Source organism: Phocoena phocoena, chromosome 2 (genome assembly GCF_963924675.1).
Source record: "Phocoena phocoena chromosome 2, mPhoPho1.1, whole genome shotgun sequence".
In the NCBI taxonomy this organism is placed as follows: Eukaryota; Metazoa; Chordata; class Mammalia; order Artiodactyla; family Phocoenidae; genus Phocoena; species Phocoena phocoena.
The window spans coordinates 143,618,476-143,635,559 of NC_089220.1; the positions used below are offsets into that span (position 1 = coordinate 143,618,476).

The window sequence follows — 17,084 nt, forward strand, 5'->3', positions numbered from 1 at the left end:
ATCTCTTGTACCATCTGACCAGCAGATCCCTCTTCCAGCTGCTGGAGGTGCTTCAGCTAACGGCTCGCACGTGCATCTTCTCAGAGGCGTGTGCTTGGAGCCACTTGGAAGCCGCCCGGCCTAAAGGTGCCCGGGAGTTACACGCTCCCCTCGAGGTCTGTGACCAATGACAGCCGTCTTCCTTTCCTCCGGGTGGGACAAACTCTGGCACGAGCTCCCTGTGGCATCAGGCTGAAGCTGACCTCTCCTGAACCCAACCTGGCGTGGCGCCGCCTCTGACCCACACTGCCTCTCCCTCACCATTCCTCTTCGGGGGGCTCTTTTAGGAGGTGTGTGCACGAACCCCCAACCAGGCGTGGTGTCTGGGGACTCCACCTGAGACCAAGGCTGCCGGCTGCAGGGAGTGGATGCCCACGAGCTTTGAGCACGCAGCACAGGCCAGGCACCGTCTTAGGCACCAGCTGTACGCCAACCCTGAGGAGGAAACCAAGGCCCAGGGAGAACCCGGCCTCCGTTCAAGGTTGCCTCGCCGGGCGAGAGTGAAACCAGGACCCAGACTCATGGCAGACTCTGTCTCCCAAGTCCATGTCCTTCACTCGCCACCCCACGTGTGTGTGTTGTATGCGTGTGTGCAGACTCCCAGTCCTATCAGACAAGTCAGCTGTGCTGGTTAGAACAGGGGCTGGGGTGACCAAACTGACTGAGCACAGGGATATTATCCCAAAGCAGACAGGGCTGTCTGCCGAGGCCGTCAGCTCTGCCCCTGTGGACATTCCAGAAGGAGTCAGGCGCCCACTCCAGAGGCGTGCTCTGGAAGGAGCTGCGTGATCCAGAGAAGAGTCAGCCCGTGTGACCTCTGAGGTCCATACAATGCACAGCTCTAGCGACTCTAGATCCCCAGAATATGAGCCTTCAACTCAAGGTTAAAGAATGACACTGTCAGTCACTCACTGGAGAGTAACTTACATCATCACCAGAGAGGGGAGAACTGAAACCCACCCGTCGGATCACAGCCTGAGAAAACTGGTGGATAAGAAAAGAAGAGCCAGGACATGGAAGCAACCTAAGTGTCCATCGACAGATGAATGGATAAAGAAGATGTGGCACATATATACAATGGAATATTACTCAGCCATAAAAAGAAACGAAACTGAGTTATCTGTAGTGACGTGGATGGACCTAGAGTCTGTCATACAGAGTGAAGTAAGTCAGAAAGAGAAAAACAAATACCATATGCTAACACATATGTATGGAATCTAAAAAAGAAAAAAAAGGTTCTGAAGAACCTAGGGGCAGGACAGGAATAAAGATGCAGACGTAGAAAATGGACTTGAGGCCACGGGGAGAGGGAAGGGTAAGCTGGGACGAAGTGAGAGAGTGGCATGGATACATATACACTACCAAATGTAAAATACATAGCTAGTGGGAAGCAGCCGCATAGCACAGGGATATCAGCTCGGTGCTTTGTGACCACCTAGAGGGGTGGGATAGGGAGGGTGGGAGGGAGATGCAAGAGGGAGGGGATATGGGGATATATGTATACGCAGAGCTGATTCACTTTGTTATAGAGCAGCGACTAACACAACAATGTAAAGCAATTATACTCCAATAAAGATGTTAAAAAAACAAAGGGAAAACCGAATGTAGATGTTTTCCTCAATTAGCTTCTATTGAGAGAGCAATAAACAGGAAAGGTCAGTGCTATGTGTGCATTTCTATTTAACCATTTGGCGTGAGTCACCACCTTTCAGAGGAAATATGTCTCTTTTTAGTGAAACCAAAGGAAACTATTTTAATTTTCTTGATCACGCTGGGGTTTCTGCAATCAAGTTATTTTTAACCAAAGCATTACACAATGTGACCATCACGTGAGAATATTACTGAAACCGAAATCATACCAGCAGGAAGCAATGACTCCATGTGTCTTTTCAAATGTCCTAAACTAACTCCAAATAATTTCATCTGCCTAAAAACAATGCTACTTATAGATTATTTTTGTTATAGTTTCCTCTCATACATGGAAGGAAAAAAAGGTCTTTATTTCTTGAGCATCAAACTTAGGACAAAAGATACCTCATTAAGAAATCAAGACTCTCGCAAACAGGTTCTAAAATGCTGAAGCTGTTCATTTTTCAACCGTGTTGCTACACGATTACATTTTTAACATTTTGTTTCTTTGTTATTTTGATCTTGCTGAAATCCCCCTCCTAGTGTAAAACAGATGGGGCCGTATTATTTGATTGGATTGGGTTTTATTTGGCGGGGGATACACCAGGATACAGCAATTCTCAACCTCTAGTTCACACTGGAATCACCAGGGCTGCTCTTACAAATACAGATGCCTGGGCTTGACCACAACACAATTAATTAAAATCAGAGAAACGTGGTGAAGCCCTGACATTAGAATTTTTAGAACATCCAATAAAATTCTGATGTGCATCAAGCTTGAGAACCACTGTGTCAGGGGCTGGGAATTTAAAAACTTATTTACAAAGCAGCTGTGTTTCAAGCGCCTCAGTTCAAGAAAAGCCAGGATACAGAAATGAGCATGTAGGGAACAGATCTTTAGGGGGTGATTTTAGCGTTTCAGAGAAACGCACCAGTGGTTCTTTGATATGGTTAAATCTGGGCGTGAATTTGAAGCAAGATTTAGAGTTCTCAAGTCTAATTCACATACCTTTATAATGGGATGGAAAATGTGTATGCTGACCTGTTTAAGAACGTTAACCTCAGGCTCTCCCTTTCTCAGGACAGACTCACTGCTCTTGCTAGCTGGGAAAAGACTACTTCTCTCCCTGGATATGGCAGCCCTGCTCCCCTCTCTTCTCAAACCTGGCACAGCCTGGGCAGAGGCCGAGGGCTCCCTCGATTCACCCAGGGAGGCCCTCACTTGAAGGGGAAGCGGCTGGTTCTCTAAGACCAAAGGGGAGAATCCGCTTGGCTGTACATAAATACAATGAACACAAGACTCCCAGTGGCGGCTGTTTCACCTGCATCCCTGGATGCCTCCCTGCCTTCCTGGAAGCCCCTCTGCAGGAGTCTGTGCGCCATTCCGTAACTTCTCTTGCAGAGGTGTGCTCCATGATGAATGGAAAACCCGATCATTCAGTGCCATTCCTAGGCAGGCCTCTTGCAGACTTGTAAAGCTGGGCACACTTAAGTTTTGGACCCTTTCCCAACAAGCTGTTACTCCGGACAACGCAGGACAGGTCCTGAGACAAGGGGAGGCAAGGACAGGAAGAGGAAAGAGTCTGGGTCTGGAGAGGGGATGGGTGCCCTGCCCTAGCTGCAGGGCCCGACTCCAAAGGAAGCCTCAGGAAACGCAGGCACAGTGGCTGCATCAACCTTCTAAGTCCTACATCTGGAAACTGATTCTATACCTTGAAGACGGGCAGAGACAGGCCTGAGCAGGCCAGGTCTGTGTCACAGAACACGGCCCAAGCTGGAGGACAAACTCCACCTCCCCTCTCAGATGTGCCCTGCTTGTTCCCTGCCCTCGGCCATCCTAGCATCACCCAGCTCCCTCTCTAGCTTCAGGCCCTGACCCGGACCCCTGCTCTCTCCCTGTCTGAGCCTGCCCTCAGCCGTGGCGACCTTCCAGTGCTCTCAGCACCACACGGCCTTGGCCCTGGCTCTGGACTGTGGCTGGCTCTGCTCTGTCCGTGAAGACAGTGCAAAGTGGTAGGTCTGGCCCAAGACAGGGGGCAGTGGGCGGGACTCAGATATCACGCAGTGAATCAGGTCGGAAGGAGGGCAGGCAGAGAGAGACGGAAGCCCAGGCTAGGAGCTGGAGGGAGCATGAGAGGCGGGAATGAGACTGCCCATCCCGGTCGGGAGGGGTGACTGAATGCCAGGCCCCACCAACTCTGAGAGGCTGCTCTGTATCCTGCCATCGGGCAGGCTTCCCCCTCCTTCAGATGGATGGGGGCGAGCGTCAGCAGGTCCAGCCAGAAGGAAGCGAAGCGGGGGGCGAGCATGAAGGAGAGGAACTGGGAGAGCACAGCCCTACCTCTGCTGAGGCTCAGATCTGAAGGAGCGCCATGCATAGTTGGGGGAGGGCCACGCAAAATCCACCCCACCCACTGGGCTGCAAGACCCAGTCCTGGGGTCGTGACACTGTCGACTCACGCTGCAGGGTGACCCACAGTTATACACAAGGCACAGCACTGAGTCTCTTTGCTTCCCAGCACCGTACACTGAGCACATTCTGCATTGTAGCCAAGCTGATCGTGAAAGCAGGCTGATGGGTCCAAAGGGATCCACTGGGGTGCAAACGCATGACGGGAAGGGATGAGCTTTGTGACTTGATTCAACGTGACAAGTCGGGGCCACTGAGGGGGTACCTCCAGCTCTCCCCAGTCCAACTCACTTCTGGTGGAAGAAACTTGTCAGTGACAATCCAGGCAGCAACAAAAGGTCACCAAAGGCCCTAGATCATCAGCTTTTTAAACATAATTTGGGTAGTGATAGAACTAGGGTCAGTGGATCATCTCCCCCTGTTGGTTTTGCTGCCTAAGCATGTCTTGAATCTCCGACTCCCCTGCACTTCCTGTACTGGGTTGAATGGTAGGTCTGCAGAATGCACATCTACCCAGAACTTGTGAATGTGACAAGATTTGGAAATAGGGTCTTTGCAGCTATAACCAAGTTAAGATGAGGTCATACTCTATCAGGGTGGCTCCTGATTCAGTACATCTGGCATCCTTGTGAGAAGAGGGAACTCTGGACACAGAGACACACACGCCATGTGATGAGAAGGCAGAGATGGGAGTGATGTGTCTACAAGTCAAGGAACGTCAGAGATTGCTGGCCACAATCAGAAGCTGAGAGAGTCTCCCCCAGAGCCTACAGGAGGACTCGACCCTGCTGACATCTCGATTCTGGACTTCTGACCTCCAGAACTGTGAGAGAGTAAATTCCTGTTGTTTTAGGCTGCCCAGTTTGTGGTAATTTGTAACTGCATCTCAAGGAAACTAAGACACCATCCTAACCCCTGTCTGCATCACCGCCCCAGGATAATTCCCACACCCTCGTTACCTTGACTTCCCCCACCCAGGCTGGCTCCCAAAATCCTAAGACAGGTTTTATAGGGGTAAGAAGAGAAATAAAGCAAGCAAGACAGATAGTTTGGAAAACCACTGATCCACATCAGTGTTTAAATATAATTTTAACACAATATAATTAATTTAAATACAATTTTCAGTTATTTAAAAGTGAATGAGGGCTTCCCTGGTGGCGCAGTGGTTGAGAGTCCACCTGCCAATGCAGGGGACGCGGGTTCGTGCCCCGGTCCGGGAAGATCCCACATGCCGCGGAGCAGCTGGGCCTGTGAGCCATGGCCGCTGGGCCTGTGCGTCTGGAGCCTGTGCTCCACAGTGGGAGGGGCCACAACAGTGAGAGGCCCGCGTACCGCAAAAAAAAAAGTGCATGAAATCTCCACAGTTCTCAAACACAGTCATTAATACTATCCCATATGTCCTGTTGTGCATGCTTCAACGCAGTCCTGTAGGGGGCATATTATTGTCTGCATCTACAGGTGAGGAAACTTAGTCCAGGGAGATTAAGTCATTCACACAAAATAAAGGGCCATGAACTGAACTGTCACCAGGTCCATCTGACTCCAAGCGTAGGGATGCTTCCACGGCCCCCAGTGGTCTCCCCTCAGCCCCCGTGCCCACCCCATCTCACCCCTCAGCCGCCCTGGTGAGCACACATGCAGGCTGGGGTGAGCTCTCTCTGCTCTCCTTGATGGCAGGGAAGCTGGCCGTCCAGCCACAATCTGCGACGTGTGTGAAAACAATGCCCAACTCCTTTATCCGCGGTGACACCAGAGTGATAATGAACCCAGCAACCCAAGCTGGAAATCTGTCCAGATTCATGAAATATCGTTCAACATAAAATATGTGAGAAAAACACAAACAGTTCAGCAGCAACAACATGCTATGTATGTAGCAAAGCAAAACAAGGCAGGTTGTATAAATATTTAACAATGAGAAAGAACTGAACTGGCGCCAGAGAAACACCTGGGATAACAGATCTAAGTAGGTTGCGGTTTCTAGTGGAAAAGTCACTAGGAAGACATGAAACTAACCAGCTCGTGATTCTCCGACTGCGCTCTCACGTGCATTTACCAAGCACCTCTGGCGACCCAACTCTAAACGCTGTTTCCGGTGGCCTACGTGTTTACTACACAACTGGGCAATTTCTAAGGAGCCTGAATCAAATAAACATGCTTTGCTTGCCACTAAAACACTTTATTTCTATTTCAAAACAGCAGAAACCCAATCACAGTGTTAATAGTTGACTCAGATAAAATAAGGATTTTTTTTTGGGGGGGGGGCACATTTATCTACGTTACCTAATATGGCAAGAAAGGGACTGATGAATGTGTTTAGGAGCTGAGTCTGGCGTTAGTCCAAAGACTAAGTGTGGCTATTCCAAAGAAAATAAGCTATAGATTTGCAAGTATGGTTTTCATGAAGTTACCTTCATGACTGACATTTGGAAACAGACTCTATTTTTCCAGAGCTGATATCACAGGGGTGGACTTCATGGGACCCCTGGGGGACCAATTATTGGCCTGACATTCTTCCCGGAAGGACCCAACTGCGTGGCTGAGTCCAACACAGTTTTGTCCTTGCCCTCCTTTGCAAAATGTTACGACGGAGGCCCAGCTGCCTTGGGTGGGTGAGGCTGAACGCTGACTACCGTCAGCTCTTTTCCCAGGCGGGCCTGCTGTCCTCTGCGGTGCCATGCGTAACTAGTTTGCTTCTGCTCCAGAGGATCCGTGAGGGCGCAGTGTGAGCCAGCCCTCAGCTCCTTGCTCTCCTCCTCTTGTGCAGGGGAGGATGCCAACTGCCGACCCTGCAAACCTCCTCCTGACCCTGGTGGAGAGTCTGCCATGTCTGGACTGCAGAGCAAGGTCCCAGGGCTGCGCTCATGCCCCTGCCTGGCCAGCCAGTGCCCTGGGCATCAAGCCTCCGAGGGCTGCTCCTCCAACTGCTCTCCCCAAAGGCCTGGCCTCGGGCCTGAGAGCTGGGCAAATCCAAGAGGTCTCTGGGGCCAATCCCACCGCTTCCTGCCGGTCCCAGCAGTCGAAGGATGTCCCCGACCCCAGCAGCTGCAAGACCCCAACCACAACTTGCTAAATTCTTTAGTTCAGGGCTTCTCAATCTAGAATGTGCATATAAATCCCTTGGGGATCTCATTAAAATGTAGATCTTGAGTCTAGGCCCAGGGGGCCTATGATTTCTAAGATGCTCTTAGGAGATGCAGGCGCAGCCTGGGCTCATATCCACTAAAGTGGTAAAAACGTGCTATAAGAATGTAAGAGAGTTTGTTGTAGTTATTAATAGTTCACTGTTAGGGTTGAGTGAGAAAATAAAAGCAAAACGTGCGATGGGTCCCAAAGGCGTCGCCTCTCGCGGACGAGCAGGGAGACTGCACAGCAGATGCGGCATCTTTAACCGCTCCCAGAAACAGCGTGATGACAGGTCAGCCGGCAGAGCCGGCTGAGCATGGCTTCCTGGTGAGCTGCTATCTGTGCCCGGACCACGGCCCGGCCAAATCCTGTGATCCAAGGCTGAAAGTATCTCTGGACTTCAGCGAAGCTCTCGGGGAGATAGGGAAGCTTAATCACAGCTGACTGGGACCTGTGAATCATGCACTGCAGCTTTCCAGCCAAAGGCCTCAGGGACCGACCTGGCTGGGGCTCTCCCCAGATTATCACAAATAATTTGGAACCATTAAGAAACGGGGGTCCATTCATTCAACAACAGCTGGAAACTCCTGTCGGTGACTGGGAAGGAGAGGCTGCAACCCAAATGGCCTTTCTATGGCCATGCAAAACAGGTAATTGTTGAATGAATGAATAAATGATTTAAAAAATATATATTTATTTACTTATTTATTTGGTTGCACCAGGTCTTGGTTGAGGCAGGCAGGGTCCTTAGTTGTGGCATGTGAACTCTTAGTTACGGCATGCATGTGGGATCTAGTTCCCCGAACAGGGAGCGAACCCAGGCCCCCTGCGTTGGGAGCACAGAGTCTTAACCACTGCACCACCAGGGAAGTCCCCAATGATTTTTAAAAAGTAGTGACTGGATAAAGAAAGAGGGGGAAAGAGGAAAGAAGGAAGGAAAAGAAAGGAAGGAAGAGAGGGAGGGAGGGAGGGAAGGAGGGAGGGAGGGAGGGAGGGAGGGAGGAAGGAAGGAAGGAAGGAAGGAAGGAAGGAAGGAAGGAAGGAAGGAAGGAAGGTTAATCCAGCCTTGGCTTGCACTCTTTGTGCCTTTGGACAGTCCTAACTATTGCAAAGTTCTTCCCTCTACTGAACCAAAAGGCTGACCCAATTCTCTGAATGAAGGAAGAGTCAAGCAGAAACAGAGCCACAGAAGAGCAGAGTGGGGAAATGGGCCAAATAAACCTAGTCTTGACAAGGCCACGGGTTATCCTCTTCCACGTCTGCTTCCCAGCTGGGGCCGCCAGGCACTTCCTGCACAGCACAGGGTCACTGACAAGGCGTTTCCAGTTTCTGCTCACCAGGATCAGCGCTTTCCAGAGTTCCGCAGCCACAGTGGTGGTGAGTGGGTGGGGTCTTGGGATAGATCATGGAAGATACAGAGAAGGACTCGCTCTCTCTGCACCCAGCTCTGTGCTGCTTGCCCTCTGACCCCACCCCTCGGGCACATCCAGTTATAGTCAGAGGCTCTGCCACCACCTAGAAAGCCTGGGCCTCTCCTTGGTTCCTCTCCTTCCACACAGTGAGCTGGGGCTCAGGTCACTCCAAGACCCACAGTAATTATTTTGGCAGCCCCTCCCTCCATCAAACTTTTACCTGATCACTGCCCTCCTTCATAACTGACACTGGCTCCATCTTCAGCTCAGAATCCTGTAACCCCAATATCCCCAGCATTCCCAGCAAGAGGAGAAGGTGCTCCCCGTTCTCCAGGAGAACGCCCATCCTTCCCCATGGGCATCACTTCTAACGCCCAGAGCCTGGCTCTCCCAGCCAGGGCCAACTTTTAGTGACTGCCCTAATTTCCTCTGGGAAATCACATCTCCCCAACTCTTGGGTCCAAGTGCCTTGGATGGAGAAGCTCAGACTCCCTAGCCACCGGAATAGGGTGTCCCAAGCTGATCCAAGAGAGCCAATCCTGGGACATTTGCTGGAAGTACTGGGAAGGCTAACAGTTTCTGCTGGTGTTGCAAAGCCAGTCAAACATAAACTTAGAGCTTCTAGTAAACACCTTTTTTGTTATATGAGGAGAGCCTGGGTGAGAATCAACCCCGCCTGGGAGCAGCCCCACTTCTGGCTATAGTGTATATCCAAAAGGACTGCAAGCAGGATCTCAAAGAGCTATCTACACTCCCACGTCCACTGCAGCATTGTTCACAATAGCCAAGATACAGAAACAATCCAAATGCCCGTTGACAGATGAATGGATAAAGAAAATGTGGTATATACATACAATGGAATATTATCCAGCCTTAAAGAAGTTAGTCTTATCATTTGCGACAATAGGTTTGAACCTAGATGACAGTATGCTAAGTGAAATGAGCCAGTCACAGAAGGCCAAATACTGCCTGATTCGTCTTATACGAGGTGCCTAAAGTAGTCAGACTCATCGAGGCAGAGAGGGGAATGGTGGTTACCAGGGGCTGGGGGGAAGGGGAAATGGGGAGTTTGTGCTTAATGGGTATAAAGTTTCAGTTATGCAAGATGAGTACGTTCTAGAGATCTGCTTTCAATACTGTACCTATAGTTAAGGATGCAGTAACGTGCACTTTAAAATGGAGTAAGGAGGGATCTCGTGTTCAGTGTTCTTAGGAAAAAAAAGGAGAGAGAGAAAGAGGGAGGGAGGGAGGAAGGGAGGAAGAAAGAAAGGAAGGAAGAGAGGAAAGGAAAAAGAAAAAAGAGCACAAGGAACTTTTTGGAGGTGAAGGACGCCAAGGCCACCATCCAGAGTCCACTCCAGGGACATTTCTGTCCAAATGTGGTTCACTCTGCCCCTTTAAACATTGCCAGACACATTAAGACTTCCCACAGACAGAAGTGTCCACCCAACTCTGGTGAGCCCGCTGGCTAAACCCTTGACCCAGAGCCTGACCTGCCCTTGACCATCACTTCCCCCACCAACTGCCCCAGCTGGGTCTCCTGACTGGTTTCAAAAAGCCACATCCTGTGTTCAAACACTGAAGTCTGGAAAAAGACAGCTCTTTCCACAGAAGGTGATTTCAGCTGTCAAACCAACACTTCCTGGCTGCTTTATTTCCCTTTCACATCCCTCCCAGATACCTAACTTTACAAGGTGTGTTCCCAACGATTTCTACAGGGAGTTCTCTAATTCACCCCAGGCTGGGGGATGGCAGAGCACGTCTTTCTTTGCGTCTGTTTCAGCGCCGTTGTTTTACAAGTACGGTCACGTGTCACCATTTCAGGAGACACGAGATAAGCACAATGTAGGCTCTGTCCTCACACCTTGAGCCTTTATCTTCTCCCTCCTTTTCATGTATCGTCGATAACCAACACTGAGAAAATGACTATTACCGTTCAGAAACAGTGGTACTGCTGTCACTTTTGACAACATCTGATTCAGTCTTATCATAGGTGTTATGGACTGGACTGTGTCCCCCCTAAATTGATATCTTGAAATCCTAGCCCCCCAGAACCTCAGAATGTGACTGTATTTGGACACAGGGCCTTTAAGGAGGTGAATAAAGTCAAAAGAGTATGGCCCGAATCCAGTAGGTCTGGTGTCCCTATAAGAAGAAAGAGGGAGTGGGACTTTCCTGGTGGAGCAGTGGTTAAGAATCAGCCTGCCGATGCAGGGGACACAGGTTCGAGCCCTGGTCCAGGAAGATCCCACATGCCGTGAAGCAACTAAGCCTGTGCGCCACAACCACTGAGCCCGCGCTCTACAACCTGCAAGCCACAACTGCTGAGCCCGTGCACCTAGACCCCGTGCTCCGCAACAAGAGAAGCCACTGCAGTGAGAAGCCCGCGCACCACAACGAAGAGCTGCCCCCGCTCGCCGCAACTAGAGAAAGCCTGCACGCAGCAACGAAGACCCAACGCAGCCAAAGATAAATAAATAAAGAGGGAGAGACACCACAGATGTGTGGACACAGAGGAAAGTCCATGTGAGCACAGAGTGAGAAGGCGGCCGTCTACAGGCCTGGGAGAGAGGTCCCACCAGAAACCAAACCTGTCAGCACCTTGATCTTGGACTTTCAGCCTCCAAAACTGTGAGAGAATAAATGTCAGTTGTTTAAGCCACTCAGTCTGTGGTATCTTGTTATGGCAGCCCTAGCAGACTATACAACGAGCAAAGCACTGCCTCATTTGCTCACCAGGCTTCCGCTGAACGCCTACTGCATGCCAAGCACTGAGTAAGGCTCTGCAGGCAGACACAGAAGTGGATGAGAATCCAGCAGCTCTCAGTGTGGCAGGAAGAACACCACTGCACAAACAGACCTATCATAAAGGGGAATACAAGTATTACGGTATAAGTCAGCTCCACTATAACGCTTGTTTTGGAAACGCAAATCTGTTCCAGTGCCGTTGATCCATCGGGGGACAATCTGAGCAGAATGTGAATTTTGTGTTTGCTTATGCATGGTTTCATCTGCAAGACATACTAGATGAACACAGAAAGCTGCACCCAGCTGAACTCAGCCACATAGGAATTCACAAAGTGCACACGGCAGCTGCCTCAATTTCCCGTGTGTGTTGTGAGCCATAACCTGTCCAGCATCTGGTGTTACAGCTTTTGATTTCTGCCTATTTCGCAGGCCTCTCCTCACACCATTTCACAGGAACACCCAAGTGGCAGCCCTTCTGAGGCTCGCTTCCGTAAGTAAACTTCAAGTCAGTTTCAAGGTCAAGTGCCGTATTTATGGTGATATTTATAAATTTCTTCACCATCGAACGTGTCAAGCCGTGCCCCCGTTTTTATCAGGTTCCTCGTTTTGTTCTTACCTGTCACTGACAAATTTTTGAGTGTTGTGTTCCTAGCCCGCTTTCTCCCACTGAGCCCTGTGGGTTTTGTTTCATGGTTCTGTTTACGGCAGTGATTTTTATGACATGCATTTTGGCTTAGAGCAGAGCTGACTGTATTTAAACGTCTCAATGAGAAATTTCATTTCCGGTAAGTAAGGTCTGGGAAATCGGTGCCTGTAATCAGGTTCACAAATAATCATGCACTTGAGGCGTAACCCTCATTTCAGAGCATGTGGTGTGACTAATGTGTCAAGAGTGCTTCCTAGAGGCGACATGCCCTAATTGCAGGTAAAATATAGGAAAAAGATGATGTATTAAAAATGAAGTTTTGGGCTTCCCTGGTGGCGCAGTGGTTGGGAGTCCGCCTGCCGATGCAGGGGACGCGGGTTCATGTCCCCGTCCGGGAGGATCCCACGTGCCGCGGAGGGGCTGGGCCCGTGAGCCATGGCCGCTGAGCCTGCGCGTCCGGAGCCTGTGCTCCGCGACGGGAGAGGCCACAGCAGTGAGAGGCCCGCATACCGCAAAAAAAAAAATGAAGTTTTAAAACATTACAGGATGAATGAAGCTATTACACAAGCTAAGTCAAATACATCCCTCACCTGTAGGCAATTTTTTCTGACCTCCAGCTTCCTGATATGTTTAATGAAAGAAATTTTTCTCCAGGGAAAAGTCTTGAGAGAGAGAGAGAGAGAGAGAGACAGCTACACTGACCTGTCATTGAGTTTTCTGAGGTGCACAGCTGCTCTCTCAGCTTCTCCACATCGTCAGGATGCACCTGTTCGTAGAGGGTGCTCCCAAACCACTCTGACTGGGGCTGGTTCAGCACGGGGGTAACGGAGTCAGACACATAAATCACTCTCCCTGTCTCAGCCGCCACTACAAACAGAAATCCATCAGCCGCTTCAAGGATGAGATGCTTCAGTTCCTGGGAAGAAAAAATCATGATTAGGACCAAGCATGGACAAACCCAGGCCAATTAAATAGTCTTATTAGCAAACTTCAACTTTTATTCAGAAATTCATTGTGATACACAAACAGTTTTGGGGCTTTTGTTTGTTTGTTTTGGGAAGATGAGCTGTAAAAATGCACGAAGCTTATACTAGTCCTAAGATACAGCTACTCCAAACACTGTTAACCCTGTCTTAACCAGCCCTTTCTTAGGGAGAGAGGAAATTTCCAGCCCAGGGGAATGAGAGAGCAAGAAGTGATCACCAGGGAGGTGTTGTGTTGTCAGAGGTGTGAATGGCCTCACCTACATATTCAAACTGCAGTCCCGTCATTGGAGCAGAAGGGCCCGGTACACACGGGGCTCATGGAAGGGAGGGAGGGACCATGGGAAAGTGGGAGGAGAGAAGGAAAGGCACCAGGTGTCTCCCCAGCCACCACCTGCCACACTCAGAGTGCACTCATTCTTCTTCTCTTCCTTCCTTTCTGAGCTGAATGCTGGCGGCAGATGTAAGAGTATCACCTTACATCTGCATGTCTGTCAAACTTTCACGACTCCTTGACAGCCAACATCTCAACAGACTCTCAGAGTAATCCCAGAAGGTGGCGGGGCACCTAGCATTGTCCATGTCACTTTACGGTGAGAAGAGAGGCTGACTGCACCAGCCCTGGAGTCACACTCACAGAGCTCATGACTGTCAGTGAAGGCAGGAAGGAAGCTGCTTGGGATCAATGAATGGGCGGCAGGAAGCCTGGCCATCATCCCGAGAGGGACATAGAGGGGGCAAAGTCAACTCTGTTATAAAGTCTTCTCTTTGCAGGGCCTGCAGGCAGCTCAGGTGTGGCTACCTACCCTGTCATTCTCCCATCAAGCTCAGGAGCCCTTTCCTGCTGAATGAAAGGGGCTCTGTTCCTGCAGGAGTTGGGGGGCTATCTCTTCCCCGTGTGCTGGGGTCCAGAGCCACCTCTCTAACAACCTCACACACTGCTCAGGGCCCAAAGAACAAAGGGATCCTTCCAGTCAGTGGTTGGCAAGCACTTTTTGCTGGGAATCCTTTGTTCACGTGTAATCTTAGGTGGAAGCTCCTCTGTAACAACAGAGTAAGGGCCATCTGCATGGAGGCAAAGATGTAGAGTCTAGAGCACCTGACCCCACCCTCACTGCCCGTCCCGAGGGGGCTCCAAAAGCCCGAAAATTAGAAAATGTGAGTCTGCTGGGGAGCAGAAACTGGGGTGATTTGCCAGTGTCTCTGAGTCCTTGACTGAGTCAGAACTGTAGCATCCTCTGTCTGGGAATCTAGGGTGGAAGCAGGCTGTACAAGCATTTTTTTAAGGGAAAGTTTATTTTGTCCATTTCTCTTGCTTGGCACTTCTGCTGTTCCATGTCTCTTAGATGCTTACTCAGTTCAGAAGGTTGGGTCAGCGGTTTTACCTTCAGTATGGAGAAGATCTTGCCAACAGGAAGGACGGTAAAAAATGAAACAGGTTGTCTGGGAAAGTAGAGAATTCTCTGTCTTTGGAGGAGAGGAAGTGGACGCTGATGCCTCCATGTAGGTTTTCACAGTTTCAGCCCTTTTGCAAGGACTGTGGGAAGGGCTTATGGAACAGAGCCTCACCCTCATCACGGGCCCCTCCTTCTACACCCTCCTCCCCGGTTTTTGTCTTCTGGGAGCACGTCACTCATGACCAAGGTCCTGTGCCCTGAATCCAGAATGAGCCTTGCCTGTATTCTCCAGTTAAGCCAACAGTTAGGTCTAAAGGCACGGACTGTGGCATAAAAGGAGACCATCGACTATGGCCCTTCCACTTCACCGTGCAAGTCTGGGCTCCCTACTGAGCATCTTCGGCTTCCGTTTTTTCACACATTTTTTTCAGTGAGATTCTGTGAGGTTCAGTGAGATCTTACACGTGAAGGACTTAGTAAAGGCTTGGCACACAGCAGGCGCTTAACACACGTAGCTGTTGTTGTCATCAACAGCCTACCTGGGAACCGAGAGAGAAAGATGGGGAGGACTCATGGAACTTGCATCACTGCCTTCTCTCTTCTCTTCACTTTCTTAACTCAGTCACTTACAGGTAAAGAGATTAATGTCAAATATGGACCCTGGCAGGTCCACGTAAGGATTGAAGAAATGCAGAGAAAAAGCTTTTCACGATCCTAGTGGTCAGGAGGTGCATAATGCATTTCTGTCTGCTCACCTGCCAGCTCTCCATCCTTCATTCCACCGCGGCCCTGTGTTAAACATTCTCCTCTGCTGCCTCCCTGACCTGTCTCCACGACCCTGCCAGGTGGGAGCCATCACTGCGGTCCTTTTACAGAGGACCACCGGGCCCCGTGGCCTCCCAGCGAGGGCCAATCCGCTGCCACACCTCCTCACACCTCGAGTTGAGGAACACGTGGGCCCTGGGGTGACCCAAGCCCTTGCTAAAATGCCTGCCACACAGGAATACACGTTAGCTCCTCTCCCTTTGCTCTTTTTCTAAACCTAAGTCCTGTGACATGAACAGATTCTTCACACTGGCAGAATAAACGATTCTGTCTCTGGACACGCCTTCCTCACCTGTTCCTCCAAGGTTCTGTGCTCACTGGTCTGCTCGTGTCGAATCCCTTCCTCTCCCGTTTCTGTGCATCTTCTGGGGCTCCTTCACAGCCTGCCAGGGCCAGCTCTCTCCCGAGAAGCCCCCGACGAGACCTAACACTTCCTACCTGCATCCCCGACAGCACATCACTTCCCTTTCCCCTGCCTGCACCATATACAAAGTGCTCTCAAGTCTATCATCTCCTTTATCCTGCAGTACCCCTCAGAGTCAGGAAGGCAGAGAGCTCATGTTCATCCACAGATGAGCAAACAGAAGCTGAGGGCATCTGACGATCTGCGCTACTACTGACCAGCATGGAGAAGAACCATGACCCAGAACACAGGCCTTCCAGCGCAGGGAACGGTCAAGTTACAAAATACTTCCCACTGACCATTTCCTGGGTTTGCTCTTCCCAACTACGCAGCTACCGGTACAGCTGTTAAATACATGGTTTTGGGGTCTGACCAACCTGTGTCAACTCCTGGCCCCACCACTGAGCAGGGGACTGACGCTCTCTAAGCCCCCACTTGCTCATCTCTAAAGCAGGGATGAATTACAGAGGCTTCCTCCTCGGGCTAGAATAAGGATTCAATGAAATCCTGCACAGAAAGATCTGACTTTGACCCCGGCTCAGGGCAGAGGCCTAAGTGCTGGCTGTTAGGATCCTTGCCACTATGATTGTTGTGACAGCTACCAAAACTTTCATGATCACCACCGCTATTCTACCACAGAAGAACTGTGGTTTTGCTTGGCTTTTTCCTATGTTAGCATGCTAAGCACATGTCTTTTTTTTGAGTGATGCCTTATGAAGGTACATGGGAAATTGAAAAAGCGGAGGACGCAAAATCAGACAAACACCCCTGGAAGAGCGTTTCCTAGTGAAGAATGGAAATAAAATTCCCTGGTTTCGTCCCTACCTCAGCCTTTAACCCCGTTTCCCCACGCAGCTTATTTCATCTTGGCGATGCTGTCAGTCATTCTCTCCCCTTCCAATGATGCCATTACCGGGGAAGAAAAGCACGCAGGTGAGGGACGAACGGGGTACCTGCTCCGTCAGGAACGAAGGCTTGTAGGCGCCGTCTGTGGACTTGTTCCCGGTGCCCCGCATGGACTTCATGTGCGAGACGGCCATGCGCAGGATGGTGAGCTTGTCTGGCTTCCGGGCCAGCGCACTGCACGTGGGGACCATGTCAGAGAGCTCGGTGATGTACTGGGTCATCTTGTTCCGCCGCCTCCTTTCAATCTCACTGTGGTTCTCTCTTCCCGAAAGCACGAGATCAGGGGAGGGGGAAAGAGAAGGATCAGACTGGGGGTTACTGTCTGACGGTGTAAAACGGCACGTACATCGTTAACGCCAAGTAACCAAAAGACTAGCTCGTAATGGCTAATTCAGTGGCTTTGAACGCATCTTGGGCAGAGCAGCTCCCCGACACATTAGCAAGTTTCTTTCTCGGGGGGGTGGGGTGGGGACAGGCTTCTACAGATGCCTCAGACTCACCTCTAAATATGTACTCAAAGCTTTCCACTGCTCCCATGTACCTAAGTACTTTTTAATAAGCAT

The 17,084-nt window shown here is 50.3% G+C and overlaps 1 protein-coding gene across 2 annotated transcripts in view; it reads right to left on the reverse strand.

The window, feature by feature from the left end:
- ARNT2 (aryl hydrocarbon receptor nuclear translocator 2) overlaps positions 1-17,084 on the reverse strand; it is a 155,277-nt gene that overhangs the window by 108,928 nt on the left and 29,265 nt on the right. For both annotated transcript variants that reach the window (XM_065872437.1, XM_065872435.1), the window contains 2 exons: positions 16,569-16,782; positions 12,710-12,923 (listed from right to left, as the gene is read on the reverse strand). In XM_065872437.1, the coding sequence (XP_065728509.1) occupies positions 12,710-12,923; positions 16,569-16,782 (428 nt within the window). The remainder of the gene's footprint in view (positions 1-12,709; positions 12,924-16,568; positions 16,783-17,084) is intronic.